The sequence below is a fragment of the Ictalurus furcatus genome, chromosome 2, assembly GCF_023375685.1.
Source record: "Ictalurus furcatus strain D&B chromosome 2, Billie_1.0, whole genome shotgun sequence".
Classification (NCBI taxonomy): Eukaryota; Metazoa; Chordata; class Actinopteri; order Siluriformes; family Ictaluridae; genus Ictalurus; species Ictalurus furcatus.
The window spans coordinates 33,570,807-33,583,812 of NC_071256.1; the positions used below are offsets into that span (position 1 = coordinate 33,570,807).

The 13,006-nt window shown below is 38.8% G+C and overlaps 1 protein-coding gene across 1 annotated transcript in view; it reads left to right on the forward strand.

The window, feature by feature from the left end:
• Positions 1–394: 394 nt before the first annotated feature.
• arhgap23a (Rho GTPase activating protein 23a) overlaps positions 395–13,006 on the forward strand; it is a 93,833-nt gene continuing 81,221 nt past the window's right edge. Inside the window, exon 1 of the mRNA XM_053616018.1 lies at positions 395–785. Coding sequence (XP_053471993.1) covers positions 777–785 — 9 coding nt within the window. The 5' untranslated portion in view covers positions 395–776. The remainder of the gene's footprint in view (positions 786–13,006) is intronic.

Sequence of the window (13,006 nt, forward strand, 5' to 3'; positions counted from 1 at the left end):
CAGGGAACCCTGAAACATACACATGCAAACACTCTCACTCACTCTGTGATCTTTTCATCACAGCATAGCTTTTAAACTACAGGCCCCTACATGCACCATGGACATCCAACCAACCAATGGCTTTGCCCCATTTCATCCTGAATCCTGTGCTCCATGGCAGTGGTTGTCAATAACGACGGAGGTTTGAGCTGAAGCATGGAGCCAAGCAGCTGTCTCATGGCATCTCTCTGCCCAACCCCCTTCTTCCTGTCCTCTCTTGTCCTCCTCACAATGTATACACACAAAGGGGGAGGGCAGAGAGGAGGGAAGAAAACAGGGAGGGGTGAATTAGGGAGGAGAGGAAAGGCAAAGAGCCAGTGTGAGAGAGAACAGAAAAGGAACGGAGAGTATGAGTTGTATTTAGTGTGAGTGTGTGTATGTGTGTGTGTGTGTGAGAGAGAGAGAGAGAGAGAGAGAGAGAGTCCTCTATCGGTGCTGAAGAGGAACCAGAGAGAGAGGTGATATCATTAACACAATCGCATATACCTATTGTTTCTGCTTGCTCAGGAATAAACAGGAGACCGAGAAACAGAGGCATGAGGATGGAGAATGGAGGGTGTGACTGAATAGGGTATAGGATAGACTGTGTCTCTTAAATCTTGATGAAAACCTCAAAGGTGTGTGGAGATCTGTGGATGTATTCGTGCATTTTGGATTTACGAACGCAGCTTTGGGAATACAGGAGCTGGAAGATGATGATGAACAGGATCAGGAGACAGGAGGAGGACCGCTGAAGCATGGAGCAGGTGAGGCAGAAGAAATAACACACCCCTATAGACACCCAATGAAAAATATAGGGTACAGAATTTCAATTTCAATTTTAAAAAAAAACCCCATCATGCCACTATGATGCTGAGTGAGAGACTTGGATGCACACACTCAATCATTTCACACATTCCTGCAAAACACAGCATGGTTCTGTGGTTTCTCACACTGCCTTCGCCTGGCTAGCATTTCTCACTACGTGCATATGTTACATCATGTTGCAAGCTCAATTAGGTGATGTATACGATAATAGAGTGAAGCGATGATGTCATATAAAAGAAAAGTCAGACACTGGGGAGATGATGACGGACACAGACATAGATACATTATATCGTAGATCACGTATGTAGGACAGTTTTTAAAGGTTCTTTTAGCATTTTTGAGTTTGTTACTACCACAAATAGGTAGGCAGGTGCATGCATGGTGGACTGCCTGTATGGGAAATGTCCAAGTGTGAATAATTATCATGAAAGAAATGTAGCTATAAGTACAAACGTTTGCCACTGGGGTGGAATCATCAATGCTACATCTTTAGAGAGACACCCAGAGTGCCTCTCTGTCTCTGTATCAAAGTTGTTATAGTCCTAGTTAACTCTTCACTTGAATTAAATATTTAGATATCCCAGTGTAAACCTCAACAAAGTATAAATAATGTTAACTTGAAAGACTGAATGGCTATTTGGTATCAAATTAAATCATTACCTTTAGTTATTAGCTACGTTATTCTCGGCATCCATATTTTTCAGTTGTCTAGCAACACTGTTAACTAGCTAGGGGACTGAATATAAAATCTCTCTCCCAAAGCCTAGAAAGAAACATTTGGATAAAGTAATGCTATTATAAAGAAATACAGCAAAAAAGCAAGAACACACACTTTGTAAGTGCATATCTCTGACCTTTCTGGTTAATAACTTAATTTGTTATTTGTCCCTCTTTGTCCTTCCCTGGTTTACATTTGCTCACTGGGCGGAAACAAAGCAAGTGCTGGGATTTGAACTCACAAACTCCCTATCAAAGCTTTAACCACTGAGACAGTTCCCCTTCCCCCAAGCCACTTGAGTCCAAGTTGAGGGTACCAGTGAGTCAATTTCAGAGTCCATCGATTCAAGTCCAGAGTCTGAAGCCTCATTCTGATTTGATAGTGGATTATTACTTGAGGGTACCAAGATATTATCGTTTGAGTCAAGGGTACCAAACTGCAGAGTCTGAGTCAAGGGTACATACCTGTAGAGTCTGAGTCAAGGGTACCAAACTGCAGAGTCTGAGTCAAGGGTACATACCTGTAAAGTCTGAGTCAAGGGTACCAAACTGCAGAGTCTGAGTCAAGGGTACGTACCTGTAGAGTCTGAGTCAAGGGTACCAAACTGCAGAGTCTGAGTCAAGGGTACATACCTGTAGAGTCTGAGTCAAGGGTACCAAACTGCAGAGTCTGACTCAAGGGTACCAAACTGCAGAGTCTGACTCAAGGGTATGTACCTGTAGAATCTGAGTCAAGGGTACCAAGCTGCAGAGTTCCAAGCCTAATTCTGAGTTGTGGGCAGCAAGCTATGGAGTCTGAGTTACAGTTACCAAGCTGTAGAGTGGAAATCAAGTCAATAATTTCAAACCATAGGGACCAATCGGTTGAGTAAGAGTCCAAGGTTCAAAGCTGTAGAGTTGGAGGTACCTAGTTGTAGACTTTGAGTCAATGGTACCAAGCTGTAGAGTCTGAGTCAAGGGTACCCATCTGTGGAGTCTGAGTTGTGGGTACCAAGCTGAAGAGTTTTGAGTTAAAGATACCAAGCTATAGAGTGGAAATCAAGTCTATAATTCCAAACCCATTAAAGGGTACCATTTTGTAGAGTAAGAGTCAAGGGTACCAAGCTAAGTTGTGGGTACCAGGCTAGTCAGAATTGAGGGTACCAAGCTGTACAGTCAGAGTCCCAAGCCAAGTCCTATTGTTCACATTTGCATGGTAATAAGGCTTTCTGAGGAGTGTTTTGACTCTAGAGGTTCATATGAATATCAGGTCTAATCAATTGTTTTGAAAATAGCCTCCCTGTCTTTAACAGGATACAACACAGTCTCAGTGCCCGGAATATTGCATGTGAAGTTGGTTGGCAGAATTACTGGGAACAAGCCTGAGCTAGAAAAGAATTTTCCTTTCACCTTTCTTAATTCAATTAAGTATGAAAACCCACCGATAATAACAAAGCTGCCATGAAGTTCATGTTACTGCATGCCCCAGTTCATAATGATATACCCTAATATTCAACTGAATGTCTGTGTGCTGCTGAGACCATGACCATGCAGTTCCCTGTACATGTATTTGTGTCTCCTCTCATGTATTCCCCTTACTCTTCTGCATCTCTCCATCTGTCACAATGCCACTCTGCAACACTCATCTTTTTATTCTCTTGCTCCCTGTGTGCTACTCCTTCCATCTTTCCCTCTTTTCTGTCTTATAGCACATCACATGCTGATGTTTTTTTTCCTCCCGTTATATTCCCCTGGTTATAAATGATTCATGGAATCCTTCACGGGGGAGCGTCACGTCCACGGCTGCTCCGTTAGGGTGACATTAACTCCCAGGAACAACAGTGATGTCATTGTCATTATGGGGATTGTGTGTCTGGGCGTGTATGAGACCTGGCTTTGGAGTTTTCCGATTGTGGCTTATGAAGTGAGCCATTAAAATTGATGCGACTGGATGTGGATACAAACAGCTAGGCGGTAGCGCGCTGAAATGAAAATTTCAAGCTAAAACTTACAATAATATTAACTAACATAGTTTCATGTGGTTAAAAATGAAAAAGATAGCAATCAATGTGGTTAAACATGGCGTTACGCACATGAACATTTACTTACTAATAACATAATTATTTAACAACACCCCCAAGTGTATTATTTCTCACTTAACCAATATTCAATGGTTAATTTCTGACATTCAGTTAGCGGCAGAAACTGCTTTACAAAACAATCCACTTATAATGCACACATTAGCACTCTGCAGCAAACTTGTTTCTGTGTGTGTGTGTGTGTGTGTGTGTGTGTGTGTGTGTGTGTTTGTCTACTGACAGTATTCTACCTATTGGCAAATATCAGGCAGGCAGCAAATCGATACTCATTACAGACATGCGCACACACACACACACTCACACACACACACAGAGTAGTGTCTCTGGTGTTGTCACAAAGGCTTCACAAAGCCAGAGGTGAAGAGTTGAAAGGTCAAGGGGGTGTTGCCTAATAGATCTCCATGGAGCACAATGGTATATATGTATCAGATGCTGGTACAGAGATTGTTAAGCATGAACAATTTAGATTAATTAAACTAGCCAGTCAAATGGAAGTATTAGAAGACTTTACAATGTCTACAGTATATGCTTAGTTTGACAGAACTTTAACAAACAGCGATTTCAAATTGATCACTTCGACAAAAACATACTTTATACTGTATGATATGGTTTGGTTTTGTTTACTTAATTTCCTTAACAATGGTCATTACCAAATCCAAAGAAATGTCAGTCTCTCGAGGATTTAGCGATTTTCCGATTGCAGAAATGAACTCAAAATCAAGCAAACTCCTCATTATTTGGAAGAGGTTGCAATTTTTAAAGATTTCCACAGATTTTCCTGAGATTTGGGCCAAGACGCGTCATGTGACATCATCACAACACGCATTCAGCCAAAGCCTTCTTCGATTCACGTGCGTCGAACGAGCACAGTTAAAAGGTCTCATTTACCAACAAACATCACTGTGCAAAACAATTTTGTGCACGTTCAATTTCACCAACTCAAGTAGTTTCTGCAACAACAAAAAAACCCTCTGCAAGTTGCATCGCAAATTTTGAAAAAAAATTGCAGCAAAATCAAGCATTTTTTGGCGACAACAATAAAAAAAAACCCCTGAAATCAAGGACAGTACGGACTGAAATGTGACATCGTGCTTTTCCACTTGTACAGCATGGCATGATTGCTAATCCGAACACAGAACTATCCATAGCCTGGTCGAGTATCTGTGTCTGTTTCTCTTCACATAATTCTGCCCAGGATGGTAGAAGGCTGCAGACTAGTCATGGTAGACATATGTTCTACCTGAAATTTGTTAACTGATTTTGTCCCCTGCTGTCCCTTGTCTCCCCCACAGCGTGAGTAACAGACAAAACAATATTGTTGTAATGGCAACGAGCAAACCAAACAAAGCCTGATTCTGCTGTATTATACAGCACTGCAGACCAACTGAATAAATGATGCAGCTATAATTGTGTGGGTGTGTGTGTTTGTATCAATATCAGAGTTGTGGTTTGTATGTGTGTACTGAAAATTTTATGTATGTGTGTGAACAGTTTGAAAGAAAGAAATTATATTGTACCGGAAATCGCAAATCCTTCCCCATGTATATTGGACAAAGAAGGTTACTGAGTTTTGAAGATTTTTGCATTATGTAAAGAAACAGACATTTAATGGGTTACAATTCTGAAAATGAATGAATGTTTGGTAATTATGATCAGAACTGATGCTGGTAAAAAATCTAAATCAGTGAAAGTGGAAAAAATATTAATATATAATATTTCTATGACAGTTTTTTGACATGGACATTTTTCTCCTTTATGCACCTGAGTGGTAGGGTGTTTTTTTTTTGTTGGTTTTTTTTTTTTTTTTTTTTTTTAAATCGGACACTGCAGAAAACAATTTGAATGCATCAAAATGAATGTTGTTGTTAATCATTGACATATCAAAGACTGTAATAATCAAAGAAAAATATTCTACTTAGCATTTAGTATATGGAAAATAATGACTATTTTTCTTTTGTTCATAAAAAACATCTGTGGCATTATGTAAACAAACCAGTGTTTAAACGGTTAAAATTCTCAAAATGAATGAATGTTTGGTAATTATGAATTGACGTCAGTGAAAGTGGGGGGAAAATATTAATATATAATCTTTTTATGACCTTCATTTTTGTCCTCTATGGACCTATGTGTAACTTTTTTAAATTGATGCACAAGGGTTAATATCCTGTTCCACTGACACTAAAATGCTGTAGTGTTGATAGTTCAGCAAGACTCCACTTGTATAATCTTGTGCCTATAAAAGAGCTTGTACATAATGAAACATTGAAAAGAACAGCACGAATAAAGGAAATACACTCAGCTGTAGTGTAGGCGGTTGTAATAGTTCCAACCTTGATAACAACATCTTTTTTTATTTACTCGCACTTGCTAATGAAACATACTGTATGTCTTGGGTATGTGATGTCTGCGCATATATGCGTATAAATAAATGTGCATTCGAAGGTCATCTCATTGATCAGGACCGTAACAGTAGCTGCTGCAGTCCTGCTTTACTCAGAGCTACAGCTACTGTACATTTCTGTCTTCCACTGCAGACTCTCAGAAAGTGCTGAAAACAGCTATAGACATAATCATATTTTATAATAAAGAATTCAGTTAATGGTACAGAAGTCAGTTTGATCAATTGAGGGTTCCTGCTTAAATCGTTACCACAAACAGGAACTACGCAAATTGTTACCCTGATTCGAGCCTGCCATAGTACTGTACAATGAATTTGAATTTGGTTTTTACTATTTGTATTTAGTATACACATGCAAACTCGAGATAAATCAAGATGGCTATCGTTATTTCATTATTTACAGCAACACTTCAGCCAAAAAAGAAACCGCATTCTTTTCTCTGCCTTATCCCAAACATAGGTGATCAGCCAAGACATGTTTGCTCTCTGAAGTTTGCTTCTTTAGATTTGCCCTGGAGCTACAAGTTTAACGTTGCTAAACAATGAGAAGCATCAAGATTAGCATCTTGAAAACTGCCTGCCTGAACCACACATGCCTCAAAAAACATTTGGCTCAGTAAAACCGTTTGCATACAGTATAAACAGTTTCATAAACCAGTATTAATATTAAATAAGTTATGCCTTTTAAATAAGTTAAAAGTCATTGTCACAAAGCAGAAGGGGGACAAAATGATGAGGAACCCTTGATAAGAAGTAGGCTCGAAAGGGAACCTACCCTCTGTACATGATGCCTTATTGCTGCAAAGTGATTCAACTTCAGTATGGCTGCCGCTACTGTGATTAGCTAAAAGACTGTTGTTTGGTTTGGGAGATATCAATGTGTCAGCAACTACATGTCTATATGTGATACTGAATAACCTGACATGCCTTGAGGCAAGTTCAATTCAATTCAATTCAATTTTATTTGTATAGCGCTTTTTACAATAGACATTGTCTCCAAGCAGCTTTACAGAAATATCAACACGGTATACAGATATTAAAGGTGCGAATTTATCCCAACTGTGCAAGCCACTGAGTGGCGACAGTGGCAAGGAAAAACTCCCTAAGATGTTTTAAGAGGAAGAAACCTTGGAACCAGACTCAGAAGGGAACCCATCCTCATCTGGGTAACAACAGATATTGTGAAAAAGTTCATTATTGACTTATATGAATTCTGTATGGCCATAGAAGCAGCCATAGTCCAGCAGTCTGGAATTGGAGTAGATTAGAGCTCCATCCAGAGACAGGACATCCGAAACGGATCAGGCAGGTCCGGAGATCAGAAAGGTTCAGGATCTCTAGTATCTCCATAAAATCGTGTGTGGCTCGGCAGAAGGAGAGAGGAGAGAAAAGATTATTAGGACTGGGAATTAGCATAATAGAGAGACTAGTGAGGGTAGGCGTGAGTAAACAAATACGTTTTAAGCCTAGACTTAAACACTGAGACTGTGTCTGAGTCCCGAACACTAATTGGAAGACTGTTCCATAACTGTGGGGCTTTATAAGAGAAAGCTCTTCCCCCTGCTGTAGCCTTCACTATTCTAGGTACCGTCAAATAGCCTGGATCTTTTGATCTAAGTAGGCATGGCGGATCATAGAAAACCAAAAGGTCGATTATATACTGTGGTGCGAGACCGTTTAGTACTTTTTAAGTTAATAAAAGTATTTTATAATCAATGCGAGATTTAACTGGGAGCCAATGCAGTGTGGATAAGATTGGGGTGATGTGGTCGTATCTTCTGGTTCTAGCAAGTGTTCCCTGATGCTAAATTGCTAGCTGTAAATTTCCCAGGGTTTAGCTTGTTTTTGCCTCATCGCTCCTTGCAAAACACGTCTCAGCTGATTGACATTTAGTGTAGGAGGGAAATTGTCACTATTTGTAGTAATGGATATGATATTATCATCCTAATTTTGACAATAATAGATAAAACAGAGAACCTTCCAGATAAAGAAACGAGGTTTGTTTTTGGTTGTGTGTCTACTGTATGTTCTGTGATGTATTTGAATACATTCAGCATTTACTCAGAGCACGTCAGGTTGTATTAGTCTAATAGGCACTGCATGCCCTGGTTTCTGTTTATCTAGGTCTGGCTGTCTGCTGTTTGTCTCATTGAAATAGATCTTTTCTTTCACTGCAGTGCATCTATTATCATATCATCTTACAATCGGTTCAGTCACACAGCTCTGCTTCTGTGCCATTTTTAATACACTCAGCATCATGAGGTCTTTTGTGTGGAAAAATGCAAATGTTCAGTTTATGGTGAGTTTAGCATGACGGTTCACTGAATGGTTTGATGAGGATGAAAATGATATAAATGATATGCCATGTGTAACATGCAGTTAGATGAGGCACTGACACTTTACCCTTTACTGCATGGCAACAATTCATTTTTCTGCCATTTTTTGATAGGAAATAATAAAAAAACTACTATTTTCCTAATGTAACTGGAAAAAGGGGTAGTTTAACAATGACATCATAAAAAAAAGCCATGTCACATGACCAGGAAGTGCTGTTTACCATCAAATGGCATGGTAAAGGTTATCATCGGAGGGCTCTCAAAACTTCATTCATTTTTCAATATTTAGGCAAAATTACTTAAAGGAAAAAAAATCAAACACTACCTGACCTAAGCTAACATTTTTTTTTTTTTGTCATTTAAACAAGTTTATATATTTTGAGTATTCTGTTAAATGGTAAAATGTAATTGTTGCCATAAGGCAACAACATGCGCTAATGGAACTGTGTGCATTCATGAACTGAAACAGGCCTACATAGCAAAAAGACACTGGGCTTCTCTAATAGTATATTTACCATTTTTTCACATTCAACTTAAGAAAAATGGTTGCAATTTCAGACATTTTGAACTTGCAAATTGCACCTTATGTTCTAAATTTTATGGTTCAAGAGAAAGAATTAAGAAGATATTTCACCCAAAACATGTTTGGATCTGATTTTTGTATGTATTTTGTATGTATGTAAATGCATCAAAATACTTTTCATAGCTGTAAATACTTTCTGGAAGATATCATGTTTACATGTTTACTAAGTGGTAAAAAAAAAAAGAAAAAGAAAAAAAAAAAACTCAATAACTTATAGTTTGGAAAATGCAATAATTGGAATTGTAATCTCATACATTTTGTGTTATTTTTGACTATATGATACTTTCCACAATTTCACATTAATTTCACATATATTTTTATCAATTGAAGTAACCCATAAAACATTTTTTTAATGTAAATGTAATAATTCATGTAGTGGAGGGTTAAATGTGTGCTGCAAGCTTTTTATGAATGCATCATCATCATGCATATATATATAGAAAAAGAATGATTACATTCACAAAGTTGTAAAGACTGTAAAATAAACAAAAAATCCGGTGATTTTGTCAGGACATCAGAAAAATGCTAAAAGGCTGCTCAGAAAAACAGTCTGTATTTCCTGTAATTCTGCATTCTTGCAAACATATGACCGTTTCCACAAAGTTTCAGTTCTGTTACACTAGCAGAAAGCTGTGTGAATCATACACAGTATAAATCCAGTTTGTCTGGAGATTGCATTCAGTACAGTTCATTCCACAGGCTTCATGCATAGCCCACATATGTTATATAGATTAGATTTCAGCTTGCGATTTCTTTAACAGCCTCTTGTCGGCATCTAATCCATTCTGATTGGTGTCTGGTGTCTGGAGTCTACAGGAAATGAGAATGTCTGACTGGCATTTCCTGGTAAATGTCTGCCATTGAATTTCACAGGAGTGGAAATGTGTTGTGATGCGACATGATCTTTGACCCCAATAGAGCAGCGGGCAGTGACTAAATAATATGCTAGCATTATCACTGCTAGTAGTCTTTTTTGTAGTGTCCTTGGTAAATAAGCTATTTCTGATAGTAGGACATAATGAGTATAATGAGAATTTGGTGCTTGCTGTGAATTTTTCAGGAGGTCGGTTAGGGGGTTAGAGGTCAGCTGCCTTCCCTCTTGTCTCTCAACTTTAAAAGGCAGTGATGTAAACAGGGGAGAAATGGAGAAATGGTGGTATGTGTTATGTGGCCCTCTGTAGGTCAGAGGTTATGGGAAATATGTACACAGCAAAAACCAGGAAACAAACTATGGGGTCTTACCTATTTGTTTGTATCAGGATCCTCAAACCAAGGATCCTCATACATAGAAAATCAGAAACAGTGTCCAATAATGTCACATTTAAATTTAGTCACGGAATTCAAATATCTGCTATACTAAAAAAAACAAAAACAATTTTGTCCCACTTTAGTTGAAATCTAATAGAGTGCTGCAAAAATTACATATTTATGAAGGCCAACCCAAAAGTCAGCATCACCCTGGTTCCCTTGACAAAAAGCCAATAGGATTTTTCCATTGGCTTTTGGATTATTGCAGAAAATAAACTCTGTGACCAGCAAACGTTTATGATTCTTACACGTTTTGTTCATCAAGATAATCTTCACTAATGAATACAATTCTTACGAATTGTCAAGCTGAAATACAATCACCAGAAGTAAAAACTAAAGTTAAAAGCTAACAGTTATAAACGAACTACACCATTGCCGCATGACTTTAACGTCATTACCACTAAGCTTTCTAGCACTACAATTAGAAAAAAACACTACAATTGGAAAATACTATAAATTGATAATGAGCCTTTATTTGTCACATATACATTACAGTTCAGTGAAATTCTTCTTCACATACCCCAGCATGTTAGGAAGCTGGGGTCAGAGTGCAGGGTCAGCCATGATACAGCGCCCCCTGGAGCAGAGAGGGTTAAGGGCCTTGCCAGTACCAACAGTGGCAGCTTGGCTAAGTCACCACTGCTAATCTTCAAATTAAAAAGTCTGAGTCGGAATAGTTTGCAAGAAAGCGAGTTTAAACACTGTAGTAGATGAGTTTTTCTGTTCGGCGTGATGATGTTTAATATCCTCGACCCCCTCTGTAGTCCCATTTAGCCACTTGTTAGCAACTGCCTTTTTCAAGACACGTTTCAAGACAAAAGCTTTTAAAAAATCACGAGTGGGGTATTACTGATGCGTTTAATGTTGTAGAATTAAACATGAAAGTATCTTGAGCTTGTGTTCACCACAGACCTTATTTCAGGCATTTAATCAAAAACTCATTTTAAAAAAACCCCATTGACTTCAGGACGATGGAACTGGAAGTGCTAAAATGCTAACTCATTTCCGGGTGTTAGGTTGGTACATTTTTACAGCACTCTGTAGACTCCCTTATATTACATCTACCACACTGGTGCTTCCTCTGGCTAACATGAAGCCACCACATGTCACCTCTTGTTTCCTAAATGCTTCCCATGCAGCGTCCAAGGCCTAGCCCGGAGTAACATGCGTCAATTTGATTGATTCGATACCATTTTCTGTATTATGTACAGTACTTTGAACAGGTAATATTGCCACCTCACAGCTCCAGCGTCATCATTTTGATCCTGACCTTGTGTTACTCTCTGTGCAAATGAAAATAATGGAAATGATGTAAAGACACCAGGTGCACATCCCCAGCTGTTGTTTTTGAGTTTTTGGAGACTTCAGAAGTGGACGGAAAACACTAGTGTGTCCTAAACACAACAACGGTGTATTTGGAATTACGCACATTAGCGTGGACGTGGTCTTATACGTGTCATCATAGCCACTGTGATCAAAAGCGGAGAAACGAATGCAGTGCATCCTATAACATTAATAACATTGACATTTATGTTTGCAACTCTCGCCATGACTGCCTGTCCTTTCTCTAACCTAGCTGTTACCTAGTTGTTGCTCGGGAGCCTTAAATATTCCCCTTGATTAACTTTGTATGCAGACTGATGAATTATGTGTTAGTCAGTTGTAGGAAGGTAATGTACTATACTTTAGTGATTTGGAAAAAGAAACAAATCTGTTTGAACTACAGTAATGCAGAGAGCTTTAAATAGTCTTCAGACCAAGGACGGGTGTGTGTTCACAGTGTCCACAGCTGTCAGTAGAGGTGATAAAGGGCAGTACAGATTTATAACAGGTTGTTGTATCCAATACCGCGGTGGGGCGGGGGGGGGGGAGTGTCTGGGGGTTATGTCTGTGTATATGTATCTGTTTACACACGTGCCAATTAAAATACTATCTTAATATATCCTTGGTCTATAATAATGTTACACAAATGCTGTACGGAATGAAATTTTATTTATTTATTTATTTTTTAAAGAGCTGAAAATAATGGCTTGTGTGGTTATACTAGTGTAGCCTTCTGTTTTATCTCTGATACACACACACACACACACACACACACACACACACACACACACACACACACAGGGACTGTGTACAGGTGTCCCTAACTGTAAGTAAAGCCTCACTTTACCTCACACTTTTTTTCAACATCTGTCAGTCCTACATTAGTTCGACCTTAATGTGTTCTCCATCTCTAGAACTCTCACACACACTTAGACACCCATAACTCCCATTTTATTGGTTCACACCGTATTTTATGAATTGCTTGAATGCATATTCAATGGTAATATCAGCTGTATAGTGTGTGTGTGTGTGTGTGTGTGTGTGTGTGTGTGTGTGTCTAGCTATGGCTAGTCCATTAGTTCCCTTGAAATCCCCCATTATATTTGGGTCATGTGGGTCACATGTAACGAACATGTTATTACCTCATGACATCACTGGCCTTTCAAGGGGCTTGTAGAATAGACATGGGCCGAGAAGATGTTTGTTTACATCTCCTACCTTGTTTTCTCTCTTTTCTCTCTCTCTCCATGTCTAACGGGATGCACATGGGCTGAGTAAATTTAGTTAGTAAAGGCCTTGAATGCTATGTTTGCCCTCCATTCCCCTTCTCTCTCTCTCTCTCTCTCTCACTCTGCAGATGTTTCAGCACTCTTTTTCCCCCTATGGACCCCATCACACTCTTCTACAATTCGTTTAA